The 14,264-nt window shown below is 41.3% G+C and overlaps 1 protein-coding gene across 2 annotated transcripts in view; it reads right to left on the reverse strand.

Annotated features, from left to right (window-relative positions):
* BTBD7 (BTB domain containing 7) overlaps window positions 1-14,264 on the reverse strand; it is a 90,567-nt gene that overhangs the window by 23,163 nt on the left and 53,140 nt on the right. For both annotated transcript variants that reach the window (XM_043921385.1, XM_043921386.1), the window contains exon 4: window positions 2,418-2,626. In XM_043921385.1, the coding sequence (XP_043777320.1) occupies window positions 2,418-2,626 (209 nt within the window). The remainder of the gene's footprint in view (window positions 1-2,417; window positions 2,627-14,264) is intronic.

Here is a 14,264-nt window from a genome sequence, read left to right on the forward strand (position 1 = left end):
CTGCATTCAAATGGGTGTATCTTTCCTTTTTTCCTTTGTCTTTTGCATCTTTTCCTTTCTCAGTTATCTGTAAGGCCTCCTCAGACAACCATTTTGCCTTTTTGCATTTCTTTTTCTTGGGGATGGTCTTGATCACTGCCTCCTGTACAATGTCACGAACCTCCGCCCATACTTCTTCAGGCACTCTATCAGGTCTAATCCCTTAAAGCTATTTGTCCAAAAAAAAAAAAAAAGCTATTTGTCACTTCCACTGTATATAAGGGATTTGATTTAGGTCATACCTGAATGGTCTCGTGGTTTTCCCTACTGTCCTCAATTTAAGTCTGAATCTGGCAATCAGGAGTTCATGATCTGAGCCACAGTCGTCTCCTGGTCTTGTTTTTGCTGACTGTATAGAGCTTCTCCATCTTTGGCTGCAAAGAATATCCATCAGTCTGATTTCAGTATTGACCATCGGGTGATGTCCATGTGTACAGTCTCCTCTTGTGTTGCTGGAAGAGGGTGTCTGCTATGACCAGTGCCTTCTCTTGGCAAACCCTGTTAGCCTTTGACCTGTTTCGTTCTGTACTCTAAGGCCAAATTTGCCTGTTACTCCAGGTAGCTCTTGACTGCCTACTTTTGCATTCCAGTCCCCTATAATGAAAAGGACATCTTTTTGGGTGTTAGTTCTAGAGGATCTCGTAGGTCTTCACAGAATGGTTCAACTTCAGCTTCTTCAGCATTACTGGTCGGGGCATAGACATGGATTACTGTGATATTGAATGGTTTGCCTTGGAAACGAATAGAGATCATTCTGTCATTTTTGAGACTGCATCGAAACACTGCATTTCAGACTCTTTTGTTGACTATGACGGCTACTCCATTTCTTCTAAGGGACTCTTGCCCACAGTAGTAGGTATAATGGTATTCTGAGTTAAGTTCACCCAGTCCAGTCCATTTTAGTTTGCTGATTTCTAAAATGTCAATATTCACTCTTGCCATCTCCTATTAGACCACTTCCAATTTGCCTTGATTCATGGACCTAATATTTTAGGTTCCTAGGCAATATTGCTCTTTACAGCACTGGACTTTACTTCCATCACCCATCACATCCACAACTGGGTGTTGTTTTTGCTCTGGCTCTGTCCCTTTCTTTCTGGAGTTATTTCTCCACTGATTTCCAGTAGCATACTGGGCACCTACTGACCAGGAGAGTTTATCTTTCAGTATCCTATCTTTTTGCCTCTTCATACTGTTCACGGGGTTCTCAAGGTAAGAATACTGAAGTGGTTTGCCATTCCCTTTTCTAGTGGACACGTTTTGTCAGAACTCTCTACCATGACCCATCCGTCTTGGGTGGCCCTACATGGCATGGCACATAGTTTCACTGAGTTAGACAAGGCTGTGGTCCATGTGATCAGATTGGTTAGTTTTCTGTGATTGTGGTTTTCATTCTGTATGCCCTCTGATGGATAAGGATAAGAGGTTTATGGAAGCTTCCTGATGGGGGAGATGAACTGAGGGGGAAACTGAACTGACAAATCCTAATTGCTATAATGTCTGCATCAGGACAGTGAAATAATAAGGTTAATGAAAACAGATCCTAAACAGATCAAGACTGATTATGACAACATATGTACTGCAATCAAAGCAATGTATAAAGGAAAAATACAGATGCTAGTGGATTATTTAACCCTTCACTGCACTGCTGACTGAGATGAAAAGCATTTCATAATTTTTCTAGTACAAATACAAAGAAATAAGATATGGCTTAATGAGTTTATAACTTCATAACATTAACACTGCTGTACAGTTACCAGCATAAAAGTCATACAGCCAGTGCAAAAAAACCCAAAAAACCAACTTGAATAAACTACCTCAAGGTATTTTTTTAGCTTATTTTAAATATACTGTTAGTTTAAATTACTTAATTATAAATGATATATAAGAATACAAGAATTTGTTTAAGTGTACTTCTGACTAAAAATAAGTAGTTGAAAACATTAGTATACTTCAGCAGGAATCATACATTGAGTTTTAAGAAATGTCTGAATAGGTCAGAAATTGAATGTTGTTCTTACTTTGTGCTGCTTTAGTGTAAGTATCTTCTGATACTTTACCAAAAATAAAAGAAACTCTTATAGTGAATCTACTATTAACAGAAGCCAAGAGAATCACCACTGGGATATGCTTCTGACCCTGCCTACTGCCACAACCCCTTTGGTGAATAGCTGGTTAGGACCTGGGCTGGTTCACACTGTTCAGTGATGGTGGCAGTGTGCACAAAGGGCCAGAGACCTAGAAATCTTTGGCTGCACAAATATGAAGAGGGCATTCCTGGGTGGGCTGCTCCCTGGATGGGAGAATAACACAGTACAGATGGGCTTCCTGGTGCACATATGAATGACAATGAACTTGAGAGGTGTATAAATGATTACCTGTAGGTAGTCAGACTGGATAGCAGTAAGCAGATGGTCTTTGCTGAGTTCATAAAAAACATCCGAAGTCATGACCTGGGAAAATTCCTCACAGAGGAAATGTAAAGCTTGTCGGTGCACCCACTTAGAGCCATATGGATGAGAGCTCCACTTGAGGATGGCAATTAAGGTATCTAATGAGATGCTTTCAGCAATGATATCCTCACAGCCTAAAAGAGAAGGCAAATACTTCTTGAGATTAACCATAAATATTATTGAACATTAGTGTGTTAGACACCAATCTTAAAAGTAGCAACAGGAAAAAAGAACACAGAGATAATAAAATCTCATGGAAGTCACCAAGACTTGATGGGATGGGGTAGCAACTGGTAACCATAACAGATTTTGACAACTACAGGGAATCTGCTGTTCCACAAAGATTTACAGAAAAAGGTGGGAATCCTCGTAACTGTTTACGAAAATAAACATCTATGTCCAACTCAAAATCTGTATAAGACATAGCAGAGAGCACTAGACCAATGGGGAAAGAAGGAAGAATAGGTAGGAATGATACAGCTATGGGAATTGACAAGTTGAGGTTTGGATGACACCTGACGGATAAGTGAACCCACACTTAGGGATATGGGTGGGCTATCTTCTAGGAACTATGAGGATATGTGTTTTTGGTAATATTCTAGTAAAAAAACAACACTTTGCATTGTTGATAGTTTCATCCCTTAGAGTACTGCAGTGTTTTTTTTCATTTGTTGAACTAAAAAGAAATACATGGTTTAAGTGAAAAGGACCTGGATCCTGGAGAAAGTGACTATGGCACTTTAAGGGCTTTAAGAAGAGAAGAAAAACATCTGAGGATAGTCAGCTATTTTCCTTAGGAAAAATAATTTCAAAATACAAAGATAAAACACAAATAGAATTGGAGTGACAAAGACTGTGTAAGGGAAAATGGCTTAAGTTGGACAGACATTCTTCACAACCAAGTTACCAAAAAACACAAGAAAAATCCCAATAATGGGATTAGATGCCACCGTCACCACCACAAATGTGGCTAAACAGGCTGCTCTCTAATGAGCTCGGAGGTTTAAAAGATACAGTAAAAGACAGAAAGGTCAGCAATGAGCTCTGGAGACTTTCCAAGCTCAAAGTTCTTGTGAACCTATGAAAAGAGAAAGATAATGATTCCCATTTTCAGGTGATGTAAGATCATTAGGAGCCAACAGAGAGTTTGTAAAGTAACGCATCCTCCCCTTTTGATATGACAACAGAGAAACTGAGTATCATAGAGAACTATGTAACCTGATTTCTGTAAAGCATTTAACAGAACACTTCATGATGTCTCCAGATTGTTAGCTCAGAAGATGGGGACCACTGTCTTCACTATATCACTGGTATCTTCTTCCACATGGTAGACACTGAATAAAAATTTGCTGAATGTACAAATGAGATCTTTGAAGGTAAGACAAAAAGATGTGGAGGAGTGACAGAACAGTGGCTAACAGAACCATGTGTAAGAAGCATTGGTCAACTCCTGAGATGGAGTGGAGAGTCTCTAGTTTTCTGATGTTCATCAAGCTGGAAAGTAGGCTTCAAAGTCTTGAGACAGCCTAAAACCGGGAAACACATTTAAAAATATACTGGATAAAATGGTCAAAATTAGCTAAAAAGATGGATCAAAATGAAGGTGAAATTTAACTTAAAAAATCGCAAGTTCTATATTTAAAGAGAGTCAACTACAGAGTAGATGACAGGAAGAGCTAGCTTAACTACAACCATTATGTAAATATAGTATCTGGGTATATTAACTGAATGAATGCAAAATGTGAGATGGTTACTATAAAGCTAAAACAATCATAGGCTTTTAAGACACAAGCATAGAGTCGTAATCAAAGGAATAATGTTGCATTGCTGTCCTGTTGGATGCTGTTTTCTGTTCTAAGCCCTGTGGCTTTAGACCGGCAATGACAAAACTCTAGAATTCTCAGAGGAGGGCAAAAATACCGTGAAGAGTTTGAGACATGTTAATGAAAAAAGCTCTGAACAAACAATATTATTATTGATTTATGTAACAGAAACCCAAGGAGAGACGTAAGAGCTATCTTTCAATGTCTGATGGAACCTCATGAGGCAGAAAAAAAAAAAAGACCAATTATCTGTGGTTCCAATGGCAAGTCCTAGGAAACAGATGGATGGTAAAAGAAGAGTTTCTGACTATTAAGAAATTTCTAACAATCAAAACTGTTCTCCTTGCCTCTCCTCAATAAAAGGATCCCTCCAGAAAAATGTAGGAGCAGAGGTTAGCTCATCACATTATGGGTAGAGTACCAAGAACCCTGGGACCTCCCTGGTGGCTCAGCAGTAGAGAATCCACCTGCCAATGCAGGAGACACGGGTTCGATCCCTGGGTCAGGAAGATCCCCTGGAGAAGGAAATGGCAACCCACTCCAGTGTTCTTGCCTGGGAAATCTTATGGACAGAGGAGCCTGGTGGGCCACAGTTTATGGGGTCGCAACAGAGTCAGACATGACTTAGCAACTAAACCACAACAATAACCAAGAACCCTTATGGAACTAAAAAAGGATGACATCCAAGCTTTTTTTGGTCATAACGATAAAATCATGTTTAGAAATAACAGAGTAAGAGTGTCTGTGTGTGCAATGAGCACTCAGTTGTAACAGAGTAATTAAATCTAAAGACTGAAGATTAATTTATCTAATCTAAACCTTAAAATGGCATCCTTATAAAGTGATATCTGCATGTAAATGACACCAGAGGCATGAATGTGTGCTCATGAAAAGTGGGAAATGTGGAAGTCCTGGATAGTTCTCATGATGTTACAGTAAGTCTTGAATGCCAAGCGGAGGAGGACAGGCCTCGCCCAGTGGCCAGTGGAGGACTCTGTCAGTCTGTTGTTTTAGAGCAGGCGGCACAGTAGAGTTGGGTAGCATGAGTCAACATGACAGGGAAGGCAATCTGGTAGATGTGCTTGGGGACAAAGCAGCACAAATTAAGAGAAAAAGTGGTTATTTAAAGAATGTGTCACAGTCCTACTAAAACCAGGATATTGGCAGAGGAAAGAAAGAGAAAGATAACATCACATGTTTAAACTTTTCAAGTTTACAAAGAAGTAAGACATGATATGAAAAACGGACTTTGAAATCAGATTGTCTTGAAACCCCAACTTGGGCATTAAGCAGAAAAGTCACTTTGGGCAAACCACTTAACCACCCTGAGTCTCTCAATTTTTCCTTCATAAATCCTCCACATTCTCTAAGTCAGCTGAGATATTGCCTCTTTCAAAAGCCTACCTTGAGCCCATTCCCCAAAGCCTAAGTCAAAAGTTAGGTGTTCCTCCTACCTGAAATTTTCCACAATGTCCTGTGTTTCTCCCGTAATAGCATTAAATTCTCATACTAGTCCAGTTTACATTTCTGACATATTTGTTTTTTGACTCCCCTATCAGACTGAGCGCTCCTCTGAGGTAGTGAACCCCCTTTATTTCTGATGCTATGGCACCTGACACCTGGTAGATAATTAAAAACAAAACGTAATGCTAACATTTTTGAAATTTATTATGTACCAAGATCTGTGCTTAATTTTGATAATATTCTTGAAGAAGGTAATGTTATAATTCCTATTTTACAGATGAGAAAACTAAGACTCACAAAGACTAATTAACTTGCCCGAGGTCATACAGCCAGGAAGAAAGTAAGTCATACTTAATGAAGCATCTTTTACTTCCATCCTAAAAATCTCTTTCCTTGTCATGCCTCTTAACTGAGGTCTTCTACTATCAATGCTCATCGTAACTTCTTCACTTAGAACTGCCTCTCTCATGAACAGGAAAGTACCTTATAAATTCACCAAACATGGTGATGTTAACTCAGAAATGTATAAGAAAATTGGGCTAAAACAAAAAAAAAAAGTGGAAGGGACATTTTAAAGAGATTTATCTAGTATTGTCAAAATTAGTATTTTCATGTCATAGTAAACAATTTCACTTGGTGGTAATTTATCTTTTGTCAACGTTGTCAATAATGGAATGAAAATGTAAATACTACAGCAGCAAGGTCAAATGGATGCTGGCAGGGAAAAGCTAGGAAATGAGATACAAAGAGGCTTCATACAAAGACATTTCCTTGGGAAAATCTGGACCAGTCTTGTAAGTAAAAAAACACTACTACACACTCAAAGATGGTCAGATTCTTGGTGATGAAGTGTTAAAAACCCAAATCCTCAAAGACTAAGGGATAAATCAGAAGGTTCATTTATGTGCAGTGCAAATATTCATTTCTAGTCAGCGGAAAGTCTACCTTAGCTCTTCTCAAACTATCTTGCATCAAGGAACAGATTTTTAAGTCCGCTTTTTAAGTTTCCAATCTGCCATGAACCAATACTTTAGTAAAATTCAGTAAAAACACTGATTGAATACTGTGGCAATATCAAATTGCTACAAAAGTTTTAAAATGCATACTCTCAATTTCCTTATTATCTCATTGTAGACCCACTTTGAATCAGTTCAGTTCAGTCGCTTAGTCGGGTCTGACTCTTTGCAACCCCATGGACTGCAGCATGCCAGGCTTCCCTGTCCATCACCAACTCCAGGAGCTTGTTCAAACTCAAGTCCATCGAGTTGGTGATGCCATCCAAACATCTCATCCTCTGTCGTCCCCTTCTCCTCCTGCCTTTCAATCTTTCCCAGCATCAGGGTCTTTTCAAATGAGTCAGTTCTTCACATTAGGTGGCCAAAGTATTTGAGTTTCAGCTTCAGCATCTGTTCTTCCAATGAATATTCAGGACTGATTTCCTTTAGGAAGGACTGGTTGGATCTCCCTGCAGTCCAAGGGACACTCAAGAGTCTTCTCCAACACCACAGTTAAAAAACATCAATTCTTATACGCTTAACTTCTTTTATAGTCCAACTCTCACATCCATACATGACCACTGGAAAAACCATAGCCTTGACTAGATGGACCTTTGTTGGCAAAGTAATGTCTCTGCTTTTCAATATGCTGTCTAGGTTGGTCGTAGTTTTTTTTCTTCCAAGGAGAAAGCATCTTTTAATTTCATGGTTGCAGTCACCATCTGCAGTGATTTTGGAGTCCCCCAAAATAAAGTCACTGTTTCCACTGCTTCCCCATCTATTTGCCATGAAGTGATGGGACCAGATGCCGTGATCTTAGTTTTCTGAATGTTGAGTTTTAAGCCAGCTTTTTCACTCTCCTTTCACTTTCATCAAGAGGCTCTTTAGTTCTTTGTTTTCTGCCATAAGGGTGGTGTCATCTGCATAGCTGAGGTTATTGATACTTGTCCCAGCAATCTTGATTCCAGCTTGTGCTCCATCCAGTCTAGCACTTCATACGATATACTCTGCATAGAAGTTAAATAAGCAGGGTGACAATATACAGTCTTGACATACTCCTGTCCCGATTTGGAACCAGTCCATGGTTCCATGTCTGGTTCTAACTGATGCTTCTTGACCTGCATACAGATTTCTCAGGAGGCAGGTCAGGTGGTCTAGTATTCCCATCTCTTGAAGAATTTTCCACAGTTTTTTGTGAATCACACACCACTTAGAACAGTGCTGAACAGTGAGTAACACCGTTCTATCTAAAATCCCTTCCTCTCTGTCAGTTTCAGGATATATGGAGGTCAGACTGTTTCTTCCCATTTGGTCCTAATTAACTTCCAGAAGGCATGCTCGCTCTTCTTCCCTATAGAACTCACTGACTACATTTCCTCACTACAGACAAAATATTACTTTATTATATATTTCTTTCAATACAACTAAATGACACAGAATGACTACTTTATTTTTTTTTTTACTTTATCTTTTTAAACTAGAAGTTTAGAGCTTATGAGACTATTGTCCACATATGCTAAACTACTGTTTAGAGCTAGTCCCTACTAGCAGTTTTCTGATCCCCACCATCTCTCAATGGGCAGAGTGTTACTTCCCTGCAACAAGACTTTGGAACTGGCTATGAGATCAGCTTTGACCAATTAAATATTTGGAATTCTCCAGGCAGAATACTGGAGTGGGTAGCCTTTTCCTTCTCCAGGGAATCTTCCCAAACCAGGGATCAAACCCTGGTCTCCGACATTGCAGGCAGATTCTTTACCAGTTGAGCCACAAGGGAAGCCCAAGCATACTGGAGTGGAGAGCCTATCCCTTCCCCAGTGGATCTTTCTGACCCAGGAATTGAACCAGGGTCTTCTGCATTGCAGACAAGTTCTTTACCAACTGAGCTATCAGGGAAGCTCAATTAAATGTTAGTGAATGTGATATGACCAAAGGCTTCAAAAGTCCTTTTGGGAACTGGGCTTGCCCCCTTGCCTTCTGCCACTGCCATGGTAAGAACACACAGAGCTAGTTTGTTGGTCCCAGGAGGAAAATGAGCAGCAGCGGGAACAGAACCGCCAGTCCTACTCAACCACGGTGGCCATCAGAGTGACCCCAGCTGCTGCAAACTTAAATCTGTGATTTCAGTTCACCTGGAAATTTGTGACAAACATGTTTTTTGTTAAATGCCACTGAAATTCTCTGGTTGTTGTTATATAGCAATGGTTGACTAATAAACCAGAGAACTTTTTGGATGAATCAAAAGCTTTTAACAATTTCCTTATAACAGAAAAACTCATCTGGAGCCTAGACATTTGATATCTCAAAGACGCCCATGTATTCTGCTCAGATGGGAGATCTTCAATGATGCTGCTGCGAGGCTGGCAGAGAGTATGAAGTAAATATTTTACAGTTCTTTCTTGCTTGTGTGATAACTCCATTTTACAGATCCATCTTCTACTTTTTTAATCCTTTCTATTCTCTTTCACCAGAATATTTTCTTTCTAATCCTTAACGATGGCAGAAATGTTTCTTTTCAAAAATTTGAGCTACATAACATGAATGATCAAGGCAGAAATACAAAGAAGTAAAACAACTTAGACATTTAGTAATACCTATGACTGTTACTCTGCATATTAAGGGCCATTTTCTGTTTTTATTATGAACATGTTTGATAACTAAAATACACTTCGATGTTGACAGATTTTCTGAATACATTGTCAGGATCTGTCTTTACGGCTGCTCTCATACTCTTCATTACTCCCAGGTACATCATCATACATGTTTCACCAGTATCAGTGGGAAACCTTTTCACTGGCTCATAGCCATCAGAAAATATATAAGCTGCTTCCAGATTTAGAATTTCATATTGGGTCTGAGGTGGGAAGAGGAAGAAAGAGACAAGGGGGAAGAAAGAAAAGGAATCAGGGAGGAGATTATGGCTTGCCCCACAACGTAAAGCAATACAGTAAGGTTAAAGGAAGGCGGGCCTCAGAGCAGGCGCTTCAGCGGTGACTCTTCAGTGCCACCAGAGTTAGAATTAAGACTTCAAGTGCAAATAGGCTCGAGAAAAGAGCTGCTTCAATTCTTTCCTGCTAAACTGTACGGGACCGATTCCAAATCCTAAGGAAAGGAATTATGAAACAAGTGGGAAGTGACAGCAGCATGTAGTAGCAGACAGAGCACTGAAGGTTCTGGATTCAGGTAATTATATCACTAACTCTTGGCTCTCACTTATCACCCACTGTTAAGTGCTGGATCAAAGCACCCCACGCTATTTTGGTCTCATTTCCTTATACCCAGGATGAAATAACGCCATCAGAGTTCTGAGGATCATGTTAAAAATACTCAGGAGCCCATGTGTACATGGGGCTTCCCTAGTGGCTCAGTCAATAAAGAATCTGCCTGTAATGCAGGAGACCTGGGTTCAATCCTTGGGGTGGGAAGATCCCCTGGAGTAGGAAATGGCAACCCACTCCAGTATTCTTGCCTGGAGAATTCCATGGACAGAGAAGCCTAGTGGGCTACAGTCTGTGGGCTGGCAAACAGTCCAGCATGACTCTGAGCAATCAACACGTTCACTTTCAACCTGTCCATGAGCGCTATGCTTCTCCTAGGCAAGAAATCTTCAATCCGCTGTGCCAACTCATCCTCCTTTCTCTCTCCCTCATATACACACGAAACGAACTAGTTAATGTTTCTGATTCTTCCTTCAAAAACACTATTTGATTAGTTTTGTTTTCTAGCAACACCACCTTGGTTCAAATACTCCGTACTTCACACCTTGACGATAGAAACGCTCCCAACTGTCGCCATGGCTTCAGTATTCTAGCCCACGATGATCACACGTTGAAAGGCTTGCTTTCTGAGACACCACTATCAGCACGTCACCCCTGCACATGTTTTAAAAAGGGAACCAGAATCCCAGACCCAAGGCAGAAAGGAGCACCAGACACGGGGGTGAGAAGACAAGTCCATCTATGCCTTAGTGCCTTTCATTTCGAGTCCCTGGATTCTGCAACACCTGACAGCTGGTTAGATAAATGCTCCTCTCTGCCGTCCTTCAAGACCATTCTGAGGAAGACTGTACAAAACTCCTCAAGGCTCCTGGCAGGCTTGAAGCCCCGTAACCTGCAATGGGAACCAACACTACCGGCCACTCTCACGCTGCTTTTCCTCCTCCCCGGTTTCATTCCCCCCAGTTCTCCCCTGTTCATGGGATTCCTTACCAAGTAACTTCCTGCAAGCAAGCCTTTGTTTTAGGCTGTTTCAGCGCAGTCTATGGGGGAATAGGAGGGGACACTCACACTATGATAGAAAGACAAGTGGCTCCAGGAAATAAGATTCTTGAGAAAGATTCTGGAACTAGATCATTCCCCGATAAGGTGGCAAAGAGGACCCCACTCCTAATGGCAAGTGGGATGGTGACAATCCCGGCCTGTTGCAGTATGACAATACTAAGATTTTTCACTAAGTGAAGTGTTAGCTTAGTAGTAGTGGTTGTGGTTGCATTTGAATGGAAACATGAGTGATTCTAAAGACCTGGTGCTGGCTGGCTTAAAAGTCATAAAAAAAAGAAAATGACAGTCACTCTTGAAGCCTAAGATTTCTGTCAAAACCAGAAAACTTCTAGATTGGTGTTCAAAGATACCCTTATTTCCTAGAGCTGCAGAAAAGACTGCCAAAACTTAGGCTCAAGATTTAATTTTATCAAATCTATGAAGAAGATATGAACAAAGTCTTGACAAATCTATGACAAAATGTGGATCCTGAGAGGAAGAGCTGGACACAGAAACCTTGAAAGGGGCTATGTGGTGGATGAGGAATGCTAAGCCCCAAGATTCACTTGAACTTTCCAGGCTGGGAGAAGCAGCACCCTGCTCCCAACTCCCTGCTAGAGGACAGCAGCCTTCTCTTGCTAGAAGCCCTGAAGGTGCCTGAAAAGACAATGCTGTCCTCTTCAGTATCTGCCCCGGCCTCCTCTCACTAAGCTCCAAACCAATAATCAGGATCTGTTCAAGCATAATTACAGTTTGAGGGAGAAAGTACAATCCCTGTTCTGGGAAGAAAGAGCATATACAACCAAAGAACTGCACGACCTGGAGGTAAATACTGTGGGAGTGGTTACTGAGAGTCCTGGGCCAGCGTGCTAGGTGTGGGACAGGACAACAGGAGCAGGAAGGAGTTCTTCCAGAATCCAAGGGACTCAACTGCAGCACCTTATGGTGTTCTCTGCTCAGTGATAACGGAACCTGGGCAATTGCAGATACTTCTGGGATGAAGGTCTGAGTCCTCTCACCTGGTAGGCTACCTAGACCTGCTGAAATGTTGGCAAAGCAAGAAGAAAATCTAGGTGTAGTGATAGAAGGTGGAGACTGTGCTGATCTGTACTATTTAAGCTTGTCTAAGCTACAACTCTTTTCCATGATCATCCCCAAAGCTGGCCAAAACAGAAATGTGTGATGTGAAAGGAAGCAGCAGCAGCCATCACTCTCTAAAAATCACTGAAGCTAGATGTGGTGGAAGGCAGACACGGAGGTGCCCTGGACCCTAGCTGGTCCTTGCTCTCTGCACTCTGCATCCGCTCTCCCTCCCAACCGCAGCTCTGCTGACAACACTGGCCCCAGGCCACCACCAGGAGCGTGGCTGCAGACCCACAGATACAATGGCCACTCTGCCCTGTGCAGCCCCAGCTTACTGGCTCCCTGTCCTTGGCTTCCCAGGTGGACTGGTTGTTAACTCCTCTGGGTCCAACCCCCTCCACCACAGCAGACCTTCACTTCCCCAGCTTCTCCCACCACTGTATAAGGACCAATTCCTGTAATGATTCCCTTACCCCACAAGTCAGTGTTGCTCAGCTTCCCTGATCGAAACCCAAGTGATACAGTTATGTTGAGACTATCAATTAAAGCCTCCACCCAACTGCAGCAGCTGGGACTGGTATCATCTTTCCTGAATTGAGTCTTTTACAGAGGTGCGGCTGGTTAGCACCTTGAAGGCTCTGTGGTAAACTGGATTTAAATCACTGCTCTCCTCCAATTAAGTTAAATCACATGAAATTGTTGATATTAAACCATTCTACCCTACGAAACTCAGAAGATTAAATAATGTGTTTGTTTTCTGTTGCTAAGCAACAAATGATCACAAACATAGGGGGTTAAATCAACAAACAAATCATCTCATATTTTCTGTGGGTCAGGAGTCTGGGCACAAGTCACCTGGGTCCTCAGGGTTTCCTAAGGCTGCAATCAAGGTGTCAACTAGGTTCACATTCTCATCTTAAGGCCCAATCAGGGAAGAATTTGCTTCCAAGCTCATTCGCTTGCTGGCAAAAATCATTTCCTTGAGGCCCTAAAGGCCCAGCTTCTTGCTGGCTATTAGCTGAGGATTCACAACCTCCTCCAAGAGGCTGCCTGTAGTTCTTTCCATGCAGTCCACTCAACAGGCCATCTCACAACACAAAAGCTGACTTCTTCAAAGCCGGCAGGGTAAGAAGTCTCTAGTCTCTGGGGAACAGAAAGTTGAGAGGGCAGGAGACCTTTTGATGAGTACCATTTTGAATTCTGCTCCATTTGAATATATTATCTATTAAAACACACACACACCAGGCTATGGAAGGTGCCAGGAGTTCTTTCCCTCAGTGCTCAACATAAAATCAATCACTGTCCACAAAATGCAAGCAAATAGTGGGAGGGAAATCAGAAGGTTCTCTGCTCTGAGAACATGACTCCCTTTTGATGGGGAAGACACAAATCACTGAGATTCACGTTGCTTGTGTGTGAAAACATACAAACAGTGCTGGTGCTCTTCACTCTCATAGCTCTGCCAAGCTGTGGGAGAGGGAAAAAACAGACAAAGATGTGAAAGAAGCTAAAAATATCTACACAACAACTTTGGTAACTAGAGGAGGAGGCTAAAGCACAAAGACAACAAGTGATAAAAGACTGAACGGCTCTCTTTTTACCATGAAAGGAAACAAACGAAAAAGATCAAGATCTCTAAGGTATGTAGTTAAATACAGATTTGTATTTCTCTAATGATTATGCTATAAATTCTAATATGACATTTTAAATTATTTATTCCCTAGTATTTTCGGGGGTGAAAATAACATAATTAAAGGGAAAAGCAGTCATGGAGATGTCCATTCTCTGGACACAGATACTGTATATAAGCCTCTGCTAAATTAAAATGCAAGGAGATCTAATTCTGGGATCTACAGGATGCCTGAATTCCTTGAAATTGACACATGTTCTTTTGTTCAGGCATCTATCTGGAAGAGAGATGTCAAGATACACCACTAGTCAGACTGATCCGAGACCCAACACCATGATCTGAGACCCAATCCCCAACTCCCTATACCTGTGTGATGTGTGAAATTCTGCCTGTTTCCTCATCTGAAAAAATGTTTCCTCAGCCTACCATGTTGGGTTATTTTGAGGATTAAATAATATACACAGAGCACATAGCACATTAACTTATGATAAACATTAAGTAAGTAGCAGCTATTACTA

This window comes from Cervus elaphus, chromosome 13, assembly GCF_910594005.1.
Source record: "Cervus elaphus chromosome 13, mCerEla1.1, whole genome shotgun sequence".
NCBI lineage: Eukaryota > Metazoa > Chordata > Mammalia > Artiodactyla > Cervidae > Cervus > Cervus elaphus.